This window comes from Artemia franciscana, chromosome 2 (assembly GCF_032884065.1).
Source record: "Artemia franciscana chromosome 2, ASM3288406v1, whole genome shotgun sequence".
NCBI lineage: Eukaryota > Metazoa > Arthropoda > Branchiopoda > Anostraca > Artemiidae > Artemia > Artemia franciscana.
This window is the reverse complement of record NC_088864.1, coordinates 44,768,780-44,785,915: the sequence shown is the minus strand read 5'-3', so window position 1 is coordinate 44,785,915 and position 17,136 is coordinate 44,768,780. Positions and strand designations below refer to the sequence as shown.

General features: G+C 34.0%; 2 protein-coding genes and 1 long non-coding RNA gene across 5 annotated transcripts in view; 1 reads left to right on the top strand and 2 right to left on the bottom strand.

Annotated features, from left to right (window-relative positions):
- The window catches only part of LOC136042589 (uncharacterized), a 478,776-nt gene extending 466,484 nt beyond the window's left edge, over positions 1–12,292 (bottom strand). The window contains exon 1 of the mRNA XM_065727565.1: positions 8,926–12,292. Within this exon, the coding sequence (XP_065583637.1) occupies positions 9,485–10,510 (1,026 nt within the window). The 5' untranslated portion in view covers positions 10,511–12,292 and the 3' untranslated portion in view covers positions 8,926–9,484. The remainder of the gene's footprint in view (positions 1–8,925) is intronic.
- LOC136042526 (glutamate receptor ionotropic, kainate 2-like) overlaps positions 1–17,136 on the bottom strand; it is a 90,581-nt gene that overhangs the window by 21,779 nt on the left and 51,666 nt on the right. For 2 of the 3 annotated variants that reach the window (XM_065727491.1, XM_065727498.1), the window contains exons 8-11: positions 14,092–14,313; positions 7,188–7,482; positions 3,419–3,557; positions 678–815 (exon numbers count right to left, since the gene is read on the bottom strand). In XM_065727491.1, coding sequence (XP_065583563.1) covers positions 678–815; positions 3,419–3,557; positions 7,188–7,482; positions 14,092–14,313 — 794 coding nt within the window. The remainder of the gene's footprint in view (positions 1–677; positions 816–3,418; positions 3,558–7,187; positions 7,483–14,091; positions 14,314–17,136) is intronic. The other variant, XM_065727505.1, reaches the window with a different exon arrangement.
- LOC136042605 (uncharacterized) overlaps positions 379–17,136 on the top strand; it is a 64,621-nt gene continuing 47,863 nt past the window's right edge. The window contains exon 1 of the long non-coding RNA XR_010621362.1: positions 379–511. This is a non-coding gene — a long non-coding RNA (uncharacterized LOC136042605). The remainder of the gene's footprint in view (positions 512–17,136) is intronic.

Genomic DNA, 17,136 nt, shown 5'->3' with positions numbered 1-17,136 from the left:
ACCTAGAATATCATAATAAATATGATACTCTGGACTAGATCATAATGTAGGCTAATAAAAAAGGAAGGAGACTACATTGAAATTCAGACCCATGTATAGAAAAACCTAGATTACTCCTCCCCTTACCCAAAATAACACCTTACTTTAAACCTTATCTTAAAAGTTATAAGGCAATAGAAGACTTATTATTACCTAAAAGGTTTCTGCCTCTTATCCTTTTTTACTTTCTTTATTTTTTTCTTTTCGTTCTTTCTTTCTTTTCAATTTTTTGCATAAAAAAATATTCTTACTTCTAATCAAATTACAAACACTATACATTTATCTTGAATTTATTATTTTGTTTTTAAACTGATTTACTAATTTTACACCGTCCTTAACTCAAAAACGGTTAGGTTTTTTAACACCAAGTTTGTTCTTATAATATGCTTATAAAGGAAGAAGTAGATTGGTTGGTTAACTTACTTAAAACAAAAAATTACACAAGAAACTAATGATAGGATCAAAATTACAGGTAAATGTATTTTAAGAAGATTATAGATTTTCTTTCTGAAAAAATAAATTTAGTCTTCAGAGGGCATGCTAAAGGAGAATATGGCGTATGCAAAGGTTTTCAGAAAGACGCAGACTGAAAAAAATGGCAAAACACAGCAAACTTGGGTGTCTTTTTATTAACCTACTTTGGTAGATAATCACAGCCTTGCTGCATAAGTGAACCGATTGCAAACCAAAGGGAATTAAGAAGATTAAACTGTGTCTCTAATTCTTCTGGATTTGGACTACATGGATGAGGATTCAACCACTCAAAAGGTGTTATTCTAAAAATATTGAAACCATCCTAAGAATTAACTGGAAGTGGTAATGTAGAAACAATCTTAACTCAAACAGCTCTAAAAAATAAATACTTTCTCTCTCTTTCTTTCTTAAAGGATATACTTTGTGTTTGTTTAGAAAAATAACTTTTTTTTATTTATTTATTTAGATTTTTTATTTATTTATTTTTTTTTTTAATAAAAGTCCAACAAAAAAAACATTTTCTCAGATTTGACTTATTTTCTTTACACAGAAAACCTTTCAAAAATACAAAATAGCCTTAGAAGCCTTATTCCAGGCCTCTATTTATTGGTCAGGAATTACATATTGCACAGATAAAGTTACATATTCTTTCTGTTAACATTTTAACTTAAGATAAAGAGCAAACAGCATGGATTTTCACACTATATGTACAAGTGTTTCCTAGATTAAAATAATTTTTCAATTTTCATGGTTCATACCTTTCAACGCAGCTTAAAAAACTGATTTCCAAAACCCCTTCAGCTATGTTTCAATACCATATACGCAAGGTTTAAAACAATTATTTCAGTCAAACAAAAATTGAGATCCAAAAGATATAGTTTGATTGGTGACCAAGGGCGTATCCAGTATTTTGTTCATAGGGGGGGGGGGGTAATATTGATGAGAGGGGGGTTAGTTTAGGAGGGATATAAAAATAAACCTAAAAAGACATCAAAAATTTATTTATATACATTTTTTTACGTTTTTATGACTCGGACAAAAGTTTCAACGGGGAGGGTTTAAACCCAGTAATTCCTCCACTGGATACGGCCTTATTGGTGATTAAGTTCTCAAATTAAACTTCGAAATAAGTGAAGTTGCCCTCAATTATGACCAAATCTGCTTTATCATTAAATAAAAATCCAGCTTAAATAATAAACAAGATTCGCAGCGTCCCTCTCTTATGCTTTTATTAGAAAGAGACTGATCCAGTATATCAATCAAACAAAGTAACACCACTAGTTTAAAGAGGCATTGATTAAGTATTTGAATTCCTACACTTTCTTTTTTAAAGAGTTCTGATCGACAGTCATAATAATAAGGAGAATTTGACGAACATGAGAGACATTTTTATGTTGACATGTCACAAAAGAACAAAATACTAATAAACTTTTATTGCCAATAATAAAACTTCATATGATTCAAATCATGTATTCCTGACAAAAAAAAATTAATGGGAGGACACCACTTAGCTTGACCATACAAAAGAAAAACACGCTATGTGGACTTCTGATGATTAGCAGTTCAAAAAGATAGTAAGAATAAAAAACTAATACATTGTATTGCAAATATAAAAACAACCTATTGAGCAAGTGACATAAAGAAATTAGCTTCAATTAAAAACCAATAACAGCAATTAAATTAACAACCAAGTAAATATTAATTTTTCAATCAGGGTAAGTGGCTTTAGTGGGCAATATGATTTTATCAATATCCGATAAATTTTGATAAGCTTGTGTAGTGCATAAGACTATCTTCGGAAGGAGAGGGGATTTATTTTGAGCATTTCCTATATAATTTTATATAATTTTTTCGAGTAGAACAAAATTTAAAAGTGGAATCAATTGCGACAATACATATTTTAAAGTCAAATTTTCACATATAGCTTTTCACTATTCAAAATGAAAGTGTAGAATTAAAATCTACGAAATACCCAGGTTTTCAGGGATATTTAGAACCGAATTTGCAACACTGTATTCATAGAGGTGGGAGGAGGAAGGGGTTGCTCCAATCCTTTAACACCCCTCAGCCTGTATGCCACTATTATTCGCTATAGAGACCATTTGATTGATGTAGTCGTAACGGACAACTATTCATACCATGCTGAAACAAATTATGCATATTCCGATTGTCTGTATTTTCTTGATGGCTCAAAGCTATTTCCTTTTGTATGATTTTATGTTCATCTTATTTGCTTTAGATTGTTAACTTACTGTGGAATAAGCTTGTTCCAAGTACCAAGGAACTGCCCATTAATCAATTCAAAACCGAGCTGCGTGTGGGGTTGCTTGGTAGGTTACCTTTGAAATAGATTGAGATTGATTGATTTGATATTGGCAATAATTGTTTATTGTTTTTTTGTTTTTTTTCGCTTCGGGATCATGATATTATGTTGTTGTTTTTTTGTGTAGGAGTTACTTATGTAAGTTTTTTTTCTCGGTACACGGTTTCACCCTTCTGCTTATTATAGATTAACTCATTTTTTTTTTGTTCTTTGTTTTTATAATTTTTTTCTCTTCTATTTTTTTTTCTTTTTTGATAGTAGAACACCCTCCCTAACGACACTTTTGATGTGCTACCGATTGATTTTGTCTCTGTTATTTCTTTTGGATAATAAATTAATACTACTACTACTACTACTACTTTCTTGTATAGCAATGTTTCTTTATAGTAGCTAAATAAATTGAAACAATAAAAACATGTTAGGAGAATGATATAAAAAGAAAAAAATGCCGTCATGGAATAAAAAGACATAAAGGATTTTAGGCTTCATCATCAGAGATAATTTTAATTTAAATTTTATCAAGCGTCAGTAATGCACAAAATTAACCAAAATAAATTTTAGAACGGACTAGGAATACCTCACCTAGCAAGAATGAATAAAAGTACTGACACACCCAAGTATGCAGTTGCCATGTAGATCCAAACGTCAACAGAAAACGGCAGTAAAAATGAAAAGAGGCTGGGGGGCTTCTTCTGGGCCTTTTTATAAAGGATACTAATCCCTAAAATTGAATAGCTGAAATTAACTCAATAATTTAACATTAGCACTGTGCTAATATACTGTTCTCATTTATAAATATTACACATTAAACGCTATGAAAAAGCTACCTAATGGTTGTCACTGTCTACGACAACAATTTTTTGCTTATTATCAAAGCCTCTTATGTTTAAGTCCAACTGACGACAAGTCTTTCTAGTATTTTTATAATTTATGCGAGCCTCTATGCATCATTTTTTGAGAAGAAAGGAAAATCTATAAAAAAAAACACAGAGAATACAGACAACTTACACGGAACTTTTTCTTTTTTACATCTTACAAATTTAATCTTTTGGATTTTTATGGCTTTTGAGGGACTAAGCTTGAACTTCCTTTGGTGTGAGGAGGGCCGGATCGACCAAGTGCAGCACCCGATTGGAATTGTAGTGGGGCCCCTCTCTATTAATTTTGTGATGAATTTTTCAATCTATTTTGAAGCTGAAAGACATTCCGACTATTTTTGATTCGATCATCGCTTACGTTGAATGAAGTTAAGGCAAAACATGAGTTCCCATTTTGTATTTATTTGTGGAATTCTTTCGAGAGCATATTATGTCCCATAACAGGCTAAGCAAACTCATTTAGAAACTGTTGATGCAGGAATGCAATTCGACCAAGCAGGCAGCAGCACCAAGTAAATAATCTTTGTTGGCTATATTTCCTGTGGGATAATGGAGGACTCCACAGTTTATACATACAGAGTTGAAGGGTCCCAATGACTTGTAAATAACACTTGCGTAGTCTACTGTATCTTTGTAGATTTTTACTGGGTTTTACACCGCAATTTGTTGGCACCAAAAATTATGATAGCAATGTTCTTCTAACCTAATATTCTTTCGGCACTTTTGCACATAATGGAACACACTCGAGAAGTGAACTTAGGACAATCCTAATGAAATATGCTAAAACATGATGAAAATATAATAGTTCAGAACAAATTTGAGATATATATTGGTAAATTACGGGGAGGGGTAAAGTATAGCGGATCTGCATGCAAAATGCGTTAGCCACAATTATTCAGAATATTACGAAGTAAGAATTGTTTTCAAACTTCAAACTGGCGAAATACTTTACCCCCATCCCCTAATGTGCAAATTTAAAGTGTAAATTCTATAATTCCTATGTATTCTGTCACCCGTCACTTGTTTTTCACTGAGTGTAAGGTAATTGTATCTTAATACAGACAAATAAAAACGGTTTGTTCTCGAGTGTTTACCATTATGTACAGAAGTACCTTTTTTTTCTTCTGCACTTTCATTTTTGACTCGTTCTGATTATCGCTGTTCTTTAACAGTCAAGTTTTTTGTTGTTCACTGTTATTTTTGACACTCTTGATACTTAATTTAGCTTGTATGCTAACCCTATATTTCTTTTTTCTTTACATTCATCTTTGACAAGTTCTAATTCCTGTTGTTGCTTGTAATTCTCGCTGTTGATTATCTTCTAGCTGCAAATTTCTTTGTTCTCACGGTCGTATATCTTCTAACCATACATTTTTCTGTTCTTCATTTTTATTGTGATTCTTTTTGATCCTCATTGTTGCATTTATTATGACCGCATATTTGTTTTTGTTCTTTACTTTCGTTTTTGAGTCGTTGTGATTCTCGCTGCCACTTATCCTTTAACTACATATTTTTACGTTCTTCAATTTTGATTATGACTTGTTCTAATTTTAGTTTTTAGTAATGTTTTAGCCATGTAACACTTTGATCTTTATTTTTTATCATTGCTTCAGATATTTGTTCAATGCCTTTTGCCTTAGTTGCTTGCATTGGTCTTGTTACCTTTGATGTCTAGGTTGTTCATCATCACCTATCGTGCATTTACATTTCTCAGGCTGTTCTCTTGATCTTGTCTCATTTGATGGTCTAGTTTGCTCATTTTCAGCTTACGGTTTTTTTTTCTTTTGTTATTTTTTGAACTCATTTTGTGCTAACGTTAATTTACATTTGTGTCCCCTAGATATTATGAAACTGCTGAAAATGCCTATTGAAATTTACACAACTGAGTATAGCCACATTAATTTGCATATTTCTAAATTTTCGTTGTTCAAATGCTTCTAAAACGGCTTTAAAATCTATTTTCCTTGTGTCTTCAGTTTCATCAACATGATTGCTAAACTATCCAGTCTATCCTGATTTATTGTTGATATCACATAGTTTTTTTTTTTTTTTTTTTTTCAGTTTCAGTCTTGAAAATGATCCCTCTCCTGAAGAAACGCTCAGTAAAAAACGCTCTCCTTGAAAACGCTCACTAGAATTGTCAAGAACATTTCAAAATTTCGAAAATTAATTGTTCATTTTGATGGTGGCGCGGGGCAATTTCAAACGCGAGACCCGATTGGGCCCAATCGTTCCATTCGCCCTTCTTCCGGCCTTGGGCGTGAGCCTGTATTTATTGTAATTGAGTGGGACTGATGAATAATAAATTATTTAGGGCTAAGACTGCATCCACATTAAAACAAAAGCCCAATGTACGGGATCTTTATAGCTATCCAAGAGTAGAAGGACTATATAGTTTGATTCTAATCAGTTGGAGAAACAGTTTTATCCATTTGACAGCAAATTAAATATCATGGCTTCAAAATTGATTTACTGCGACAGCAGGAGACAATGAAATTTTTAGCGTAATAGGAAACTCGAGGATTTATCTAGGGGAAGGGGCAATAGATTTTGAGGATGCGTCTTGACCCTCTGTTCCGCCAATGGCTAAGTCAAGAATTTTAAAGCTATGCACAAATTAAAACAAAAGTAATCTTGAATTTTACTATTTCTTGGAAAAGATGGCTTGCTGATATAACACGAATCCTTCAAGGAAAAAATGTCATTAAAGCGACAACAATTGCTCAAACACGCATTTTTAAGAAGCATATTTGTTATTTTTCAACATTTGTACTCCCAGAAAATCAAAATAGGCAATTAAATTAATTAAAATACCAAATTTTCTTTAATATTTAGGGTAGGTTTTCTGCACAAGAATTCAAGGGGGGATTCGCGCCCAAAAAGCCTCCTTGCGCACGTTCCTGTATAAAAATTAACAAGCTCAATCTTGCCATTTCCGAAATCAAATGAATTTTGGTTACATACATAAAGTTAGTCCAGTATTTTTTTCACTTGTATCAATCGCTGAAAATTCTTCAGGGTCAAAAAAAAGTAAAATCACTTCCCTGAGCCTACTAATGAGACAAAAGCAGGAATTAATCAACAATGTCTATTATCCCTGTGCCCAAAATCTAAGAAAGCTTTAAATCCATATTTGTAAAATGAATACATTTTATGTTTTCATACTCCAAAACATCCACTTTTCTTTTGTTGTTGTTACTTTTTTCTTTTTTTACGATAAATATTAATTTCAGTTTTTGTTATGAGTGTCTTCAATTTCACTTTTTTTACATCTGTTGATAGGACAACAAAAAAAAAACAAAGAAGAAAATCCAACGACCACTTTGATATCCAAATGGGTCACAATATCGATATCGAGCCACGATGAGACTATCGATAGTAAGTGTTCAGTTTACTTGGGATGAGATTGAAAACTACAAAAAAGATAGGAGCTTAAATAAATCCCTTTTTGTGTAACACAGCTAATCTAATACCTGTGTTCAAAAATGGAGTAGTAAAGTCAACTGCTGTCTCCCGATCATAGTTGATGGATAGATCGCCAATAGCAACATCCGCCTTCTGGTCCAAAAGCTCTTTAATCATACCATTCCACTGTCCATTGGCGTCTAAACTCCCATAATTTCCATCCTCCACAACGTGTATTTTATAATTAAATTTCAAAATTTCAGAAATATCATTTATGAGCTCAACAGCAAATCCTTCAAATCGGTCGTTTCCTTCAAGGCCAAGAGCCTCCCAATCAGGAACAAGCATTACATACGGCTGAGTCTGCAAAAAGGAACATAATAAGGTGCTTATCTATAGAAATTTTTTTTTTAAGGGGCAGTCTAATTCAGCTATTACACCAATCTAGTGTTAAGCACATGTACTAATTTTCACGGAAACTGGTAGTGCAATTTTTCATCAGCTTCTGATGTTTCATCAATTCTTGCTTGTTTATTAATTGGAAATTTAAAAATTTTCCAGTGTCACCAAACGCTAGATGGCACTGTTAGTTTTTTCTTGTCGACACAAGCACCAGTTCCCACTCTTATAAATTACCCATACTCTTTGAATTGCAGCTTACTGAGGCACAGCAAGAATTGCAATAGGTCACGATAAGCGCTCTGGAGCACAAATCATATAATTACAATTCCTTCTTAAACGCCAAAAATAATACAAATTTATTGCAATAAGTACTAGTTAACTCCAGGAAAGACACCAGAAAATTCGGCATTGATGTTTAATGTCAGGCAATTTCCCTATAAACGCAGAATGGATTCTATCAGAAACTTTTTAACCCTTAGGAAATTCTAATCCCAACATGAGCTACAGACTTGACTTCAAGCAAGCCAAAAACATCCTTGCGGCCATAGCTTAAATCGAGAAGATTATTTTCTATATTGATATATTTTAGGATTTTCCTTTCTCTAGCCTGTACAGTCTATATAGTCATGCTTGTACTCGTGACAGATCACAAACCATGAAATCTACATTATAAGTAAGATTCAAGTACTTGAAAAGGCATTAAAAAAAACCTCTAGCTCCTATACAAAATTTTATTAGATAAATGAATCACAACACAAAACTAAAGATATAGAAAAATCCAACAGCCATTTAGCATCTAGCATTTGAAACTTTAAACGAAAACTCCCTAAAATCAACATCTTGGGCAAAAATTCAACTTAACCTTTTTAATTTAAGAACTAAATTATCCAGTTCATATGTATACATATATTATATATATATATATATATATAGATATATATATATATATATATATATATATATATATATATATATATATATATATATATATATATATATATATATATATAAATAAGTTGTCTATGTGAGTGTGTGTGTGTGTGTGTGTCGAGTGATGTCATGTTTGTCGACTGACGTCATTATGACGTCATTATATGACGTCGACTGACGTCATATATATATATATATATATATATATATATATATATATATATATATATATATATATATATATATATATATATATATATATATATATATACATATATATATATATATATATATAAACTAGCTGTTGGGGTGGCGCTTCGCGCCACCCCAACACCTAGTTGGTGGGGCGCTTCGCGCCCCCCCAAGCCCCCTGCGCGCATAAGTCGTTACGCGCCATATTAGTTACGCGCCATTGTAGTTGTGTCCCTGTGTCCCACCTGTGAATATAGATAGATTTATATATGTGTTTCAAACTACGTAAAAATTGCGAATATACAACATTTTTGGCTTTCCCACTACTGGGAGCTTTCCGTTTCCAATTGCCAGCAATTGATCTGAAAATGTTTGACCAGAGTCATCGTTTTGCAATCGGACACGCATATTTGTAGTTAATTTTAATATTTTTAAGTGTGCCCATAAATTAGAATTTTTCAGGCAAGCATTCATTTCGTCTGCAGGAGTTAAACTACGTAAAAATTGCGAATATACAACATTCTTGGCTTTCCCATTGTCTGTGCATATACAAAGCCGTATGTACTAATGATGACGTCATATGCAAACGCTCTTTTTACAAACAAACAAACATGCATACTTAACCGCTTCATTTGGTTCCAAAACTGTGTCGATTGACTTGTAAAGGACTGCCTGGTCTCGAATCTTGGTCAAAACAATATTGTTGATTTCGTGGACGTCTATATTTTTGGGTGCGAGAATCGCTCTTTCACTTAGCCATTTATTATTTTTATAATTTTTTAGAATATTCGGAAATACTTTTTCAATCAATTCATTTTTGGACGTCACTAAATTACAGAAATCAGCAGGTAGTTGTATACGTCCTGAAATTGAGTATCGTATCATAAATGTCTTTTTGTTCCGACGTTAACTTGGAAATGTTATTTTGTACATACGACAATAGATCACTTGTACTGTAACTTTGTTCACGATCCAATTCTACACATGTCGAAACAGCAGCGATACGGTTAGATGAAGGCATTCCCAAATCCTGAAGAGGTTTGTTTGCCATAAGTACGCACAAATCTTCTATAATAACTAAAGTGTAGTTATAAATTTCTGATGTAAAATCAAAAGTCATATCTGACGTCTCTAACTGTTTTCGATGGAGTATATCTACGGACATTTTTGACTTATATTTTCCCCATAACTCTGTAGGAGCTGATGGAGAGCAAGTTGTTAAAATGATGCCAAACAATGCACGAATTTCACTTGGGGTTGACGTTTCGCACGCGTCATTGATGCAGTTATCCCAGTGTTGGTCATTCTCCAATAAATTCAGAGCTTGGCATGCACTACGGTAAGTGTCATGTATAGTACCGTTTACAGTTCTCAAATACTCAAAGGATGTCGGACCGGGTACATTCACCAAAAGCAGGCGTAGAAAGAAGCATTCATGTTGATTGGGGTGACCGGTGTAGAGTCTTCCTATCGTGGTATCTTTGAAGATGGTAGGTTGGCCGTCGACTGACTTACCCTGTTTTCGACGTTCAAATACTTTATTTTTAGTATTCCACGTGTAATACGAAGGCACTTCAGTATACAGCAGTTTTTTTGCAAAAGAATCATTTTTGCAAAGCGAAAAAAAAGCTGTTAATTTTGTATCCGGTGGATTCAGGGCTCTTTGTTGCACGTTGGTTTCCGAGAAATAAACACGTTGACCATTCTGTAAATGTACCGCTAAGTGAACAACAGCTGGACTACGTTCATGTATCGGAAATGAAAGAATTCGCCAAACAGCTTCATTACTGCTTATGTATCTTCCAGCCTGATATTGTACGATTTCGTCGAAATCTTTGATTTTGGGCTGCAAGCCAAAAACTGCCATGTCACTGCCTTTGTTGACGTATTTACATATGTATTTGATTGCCTTTACGGAGTTACAGTATTCAACGTTTATGTGTGCATTAAATGTTTTTGATAATAATGGGGAATATGGAACAACCCACTGGTTATCTACTTCGATGGTGGTACCGTTGCCATTGTAGGTTCTTCAGTCATTTTAAAATTAGAAATTTCTCTTCGGTCTTCTTACAATTAAAAATTTGTCTTTGAACGATATTCTTAAATACCTGTGTCCTGGTCGTCATTTATATTCCCTGTGTCCCGGTCGTCATTTGTGTCCCGGTATCCCAGTCTGTAATTTCTCTTTGAGTGTCACGGTCGTTATTTATATTCCCTCTGTCCCGGTCGTCATTTGTGTCCCGGTCTGTAATTTCTCTTTGAGTGTTTTTCTTTTTAGTATTTTTTAGTTTTTTACATTTTTTCTTTTTTCAGTTTTCTATTTCTTCTTTATTTTTCAGCTTCACTATGAAATACAAATCGCCGAACCTTTGTTTTTTTAACTAAAATCTGGTAGGCATTGATGATTTTATCCAAGTCAAAATCCCAAACCCAATCATCATCGCTATCATTTTCAGTTTTGATATGTTTTGACTCTCGCTGTCCAGGTGGATCTTCATCTAACTGCGCGGTTTTGCGTTCTTTAGCCTCAAGCCTGTTTCCTTGCTGTTCTTTTGATTCCTCGGCACGCTTTCTTTTCTGACTTTCTCTATCAGCAGCAAGTTTTTTGGCATAGACTCTTTGAGCATCTTCATCGGCTTTTGCCATGGTAAGTTCATCAGTCATTGTAAACTTAAACATTAATAGATTTCTACGTGAACACATGTCTTAAATATCTTGAATGACGTCACCGTCAAAGCAAAAATGACGACAACTAATTTCATGACGTCAGCCGACACAGAAACATGACGTCACCTGATCCACAGACAGACAGACAACTTATTTTTATATATATAGATAGACTAGCTGTTGGGGTGGCGCTTCGCGCCACCCCAACACCTAGTTGGTGGGGCGCTTCGCAACCCCCCAAGCCCCCCCCCGCGCGCGTAAGTCGTTACGCGCCATATTAGTTACGCGCCATTGTAGTTGTGTCCCTGTGTCCCACCTGTGAATAGAGATAGATATAAATATATGTTTTTAACTACGTAAAACATGCGAATATACAACATTCTTCGCTGTCCCATTGTCTGTGCATATAAATAGATTGTCAGGTTTACTGACTCTTGAACATGCAACATATAATTGTCCATGGGAAAAACAGTCCGTATTCAGATCTATACCTCATTATTCTAATGATGTGTCCCTGTGTCCCGGTCGTCATTTATATTCCCTGTGTCCCGGTCGTCATTTGTGTCCCGGTGTCCCAGTTTGTAATTTCTCTTTGAGTGTCCCGGTCGTCATTTATATTCCCGGTGTCCCGGTCGTCATTTGTGTCCCGGTGTCCCGGTCTGTAATTTCTATTCAAACAATCCCTGTGTCCCGGTCGTCATTTATATATCCCGCCTGTGCCCCCGGCGTCCCCGTTGTAGTTGTGTCCCTGTGTCCCGGTCGTCATTTATATTCCCTGTGTCCCGGTCGTGATTTGTGTCCGGGTATCCCAGTCTGTAATTTCTCTTTGAGGTTCCCGGTCGTCACTTATATTCCCTCTGTCTCGGTCGTCATTTGTGTCGTGAACAAATGTCTTAAATACCGTTAATGACGTCACCGTCAAAGCAAAAATGACGACAACTAATTTCATGACGTCAGTCAACACAGAAACATGACGTCACCTGATCTACAGACAGACAGACAACTTATTTTTATACATATAGATAGATAGATAAGTTGTCCATGTGAGTGTGTGTGTGTGTGTCGAGTGATGTCATATTTGTCGACTGACGTCATTATAAGGATTGAGCTGTATGCGTCATGAAGTTGTTTGTCGACTGACGTCATGTTTGTCAACTGATGAAATTACATACCGGGACACAAATGACGACCGGGACACAGGGAATATAAATGACGACCGGGAACCTCAAAGAGAAATTACAGACTGGGACACCCGGACACAAATCACGACCCGGACAAAGGGAATATAAATGACGACCGGGACATAGTGACACAACTACAACGGGGACGCCGGGGGCACAGGCGGGATATATAAATGACGACCGGGACACAGGGATTGTTCGAATAGAAATTACAGACCTGGACACAAATGACGACCGGGACACCGGACACAGGAAATATAAATGACGACCGGGACACTCAAAGAGAAATTACAAACTGGGATACCGGGACACAAATGACGACCGGGACACAGGGAATATAAATGACGACCGGGACACAGGGACACATCATTGGAATAATGAGGTATAGATCTGAATACGGATTGTTTTTCCCATGGACAATTATATGTTGCATGTTCAAGAGTCAGTAAACCTGACAATCTATTTATATGCACAGACAATGGGACAGCAAAGAATGTTGTATATTCGCATGTTTTACGTAGTTAAAAACATATATATATATATATATATATATATATATATATATATATATATATATATATATATATATATATATATATATATATATATATATATATATATATATATATATATATATATATATATATATTCACAGGTGGGACACAGGGACACAACTACAATGGCGCGTAACTAATATGGCGCGTAACGACTTAAGCGCGCGGGGGGGGGGCGCGCTTATATATATATATATATATATATGATAAACTAAACAAAACTATAGATACTGAGGAATATCTGGTTACAGTTTCAAAATCAGAAAACAAAATTGTAGTCAAAAACTTTCCCGAACAATAAAGATATGAAGATTTTTTACCATAGAATTTTTTTATGACACAAATATTGAAGTTCAATGTAAAATGTGTCATCTCAACTACGAAAAGGGTGATCAAGAAAAAAAACTATCAGTCAGATTTGACTCAATAGACAATTACTGCAGTTTCTTCAGACAGTATCCAAACTGGAAATGAAACTTTGAATAATTTAATGATGGAGCTGGACAAAAAGCACTGGAGAGTTTGACGTTAAGGGATCTACAATAAAAAATTACCGCAAATGGCTAACAAGTCATATTTGTCGTCTTTTTTTGCAACCAGAACTCCAAGCGAATCTGGTGTTTTCTAGGTTGGTATATTCTTGGATTCCTCCTTTCGCTAGCTTATCTATGGCAACAATGTTCATAGCAGATTATGTAATGTGAATTTTACTTTGTAAATACAAATTTAGAACTTCAAAAAAATATTTAATAATGCTTAAGAATAATTTTCTTCTTTAATTTTAAAATTCTAAGGCTATTATCCAGAACGCTATTTTTAGACAACACACATTTTGTACCAGGGATAAAATTCTTAAAAAATATACAAACAGGCAAGTAAAAAAAAAATAAAGTGGAAGTAGCTTGTGGCAGGGGGCAGTGCAGCCTCTATAAACTTATTTGCCCTAGAGTTTCCTAAAAGATGGGCGTAAAGCTAAATTTGGGCAAAACTATCAATAAGATAAAAAGATTCGAATGAATTTATCAGACCCCTATCATTCTTACCAAAATTGTAGTGACACGAAAAGTTCTGTTCTGCAATCCCTCAATAATTTGGGCATATACGTCCTGATAATTCCGTGTAAAATTAGTGCCATAGGACGGAGTCCATGTTCCAATTTTCTTGAAGTCCTCAGTATGACTGTACTCAATGATATCCAGGGAGAACTGAGTTCTATATCCTCTGCCATCAAACTTTATACTTCCAGTCAAGCCATCTAGCTCCATCTACAAATGTTAGAAAGAATCTTTAACTGCCACCTTCGACAAAAATAGGGCAGATAAAAACCATTTTCTTCAAAGTGTTCCTATTACTTAGTTTCTTCCATTAGTAAAACTAATGGAAGTATCTAGTATAAAATCTTTGAGTGAAAAACAAATATGATTTGAAAAAATCATTTTCTTTAAATTGCTTTTTTCATCTTGAATTTCCTTTCTGAATTGCTTTTATCTGCTGACAAATTTAATGCGAGCTTCCGCCGTCATACAAAGTATGTTGGCTATAATTGTTTAAAGTGAAAGTGTTTGTGCGAACAAATAGAAAACGCTTGCCTATATTCACTGATTCCACTCGCTAAAAATAAAAAGTGTTCCTAGAGAAATTTGTAGTTTTTAGCGCAAGATTTAAACAACTCGAATCACGAAAATACCACATTCAATTGTGGAGTGGATTTGTGTTCTACAGTCTGAAATTTATACAAGGCTGACACAGTTGTGTTTATATATATATATATATATATATATATATATATATATATATATATATATATATATATATATATATATATATATATAAACGAGCAATAATTGTGTATTTATTTATGTATTTATAACTTTTTTCTTGAAATGGTTCCATTTTTTTTATTGGCAACCTGGGATTTTCTGGCCTAAAAACCGATCTAGATAGGTCAAGGAGTTTGAGAAAACCCATTTAGAATAAATATCGCGACTAGCACAAAATTGTGGCTAAACTAAGATGATTGCTGGTTTGAATATAATACTCGGATTTGTTATCCTAAGGGCATTTACGACCAAGTCAGTTTTTGGGACTAGCTCTATGGCAGGATGTATTTCTAACTATTAGAAGTCACACCATACTATTTCCTGAAGAGTCCTACTACTACTACTAACAACTAACTGCAGCACCAAGCCGCCTGAGGTCAACATAGCTAAGCAGAAAACAATTAAGGAAACAGAACTCCAGAGAAACATCCATGTAGCACAAAAAATTTAGAATTTGAATTAACAAAAGATCACCTTGATCGCAGAACTGAACATATGGGTTGTCAAATATGCTTACAATTCATTGCTAAAATTTTTTAGAGATCTTATTCAGTTTCTAATCGTGTTCATCTTTTGATGAAGTCGTCCATTTTTTTTTTAATTTTTTTATATATAGCTCCAGCCTTGATAAAAGCTTTACATTGGCGTTAACGTTGAAATAATGCAGTTTGTAGCAATAATTTCTTCCTTGCATTTCCTAATTTTTAACTAGTCAACATAATTTGTGAAATTGTATGCAAAATTGTATAGCATACAGATACTCGTAGACACTAGATTGCAACAAATATAATATTTATGGCTATATAGCTTATAATCTTTCATTCTCATGACAGGCCAAAGTAGATTGTCACAGTTGCGGTCAACATGAAACATTCATATACAAACATACCAATAATTTATAATCAAGTATACACAGTATAGAATAGAACCTACTTGGTTTTATATTCAAATTAGACGGGGCTTACCAGTTTCAAGTAGCTGACAAGGGCTGAGCCATATGTTGTTTGATCTGGACTATTGCAATTCATAGGTCGGACAGATATATCTTGACTGCGGTCCAAATCATGTAAAGCTTTAGAAAACAGAAGTACTGCATCGTAAATCAATGCTGCAGATACCTAAAATTAAATTAAGGCTTCTATTTCAAATCTACTTCAACCCTGAATTATAACTAAATCAAGAAATATTTGACAAGATGTAAGATTTTTTAATCTGAGAAAATACTAATAGCATATTTTAGTCTTTAAAAAATTTAACAATAATTGAAATTTATTTACTTTTTGATATATTTAAATACATACGCTTAACATAGCTGCACAAAAAAGAAAGCATACAAAATTCAAATGCTCTAGGAAAAAGTACTGACAGGAGAGAGTGAAAGATCAGCCCATAGACTTTCCTTTCTAGAACAGAAATCTATCTACTACTTAAAAATTATTATACTTTTCGCATTTTAGTTTTAGACAGTTTTCTAGGACAAAGGGCTCCAACACCATTAAGTAAAATTCTACGAAGCTGACCTTGCAAATAGTATTAATCAACATGGACCTACAGAGAAAAGTTACCCACACCATCTGTCAATTGCCATTTCAGTTATAATATGATTGCCTGAGGAATCCAAGTAATGGACCTATCTTAACTTTGTGTAACTCTCCCAACTTTCGAAGGTGTATAAGAAATCTTTACTTTATCACGCAATGACTGGAGCATTTTAAGCTTAAGCACGATTAAAGTATCTATAAACTGATTTTTTTCTAGCCTTACAATTGTCCAATACAGTATATATTCATTTTTTTGTATATCAGTATTTTCTTTGTAAGCACTATATCCAGATTATCTATTCTTTTTTTTAATTAAATAAAAAAAACAAGTTTTTTAGCTGAAAGTAAGGAGCGACATTAAAACTTAAAACGAACAGAAATTACTTCGTATATGAAAGGGGCTGCTTCTTCATCAACGCCCCGCTCTTTACCCTAAAGTTTTTTACTGTTCTAAAAAGCAGAGTTGAGAGAAAGAGTCAAACTTTAGCGTAAAGAGTGGGGCGTTGATGAGGAAGCAGCCCCTTTCATATACGAAGTAATTTCTGTTCGTTTTAAGTTTTAATGTCGCTCCTTACTTTCAGTTAAAAAACTCGTTTTTTTATTTAATTTCTGAACATTTTTGAATCAATGCATGTTTGACTTTGGCTTTCCGCAGAGAAATAATTAAAACAAAATTTGCATATTTATTTTTTTGGATAAATGGCTTTCTCATAGTTTTGATCGAATG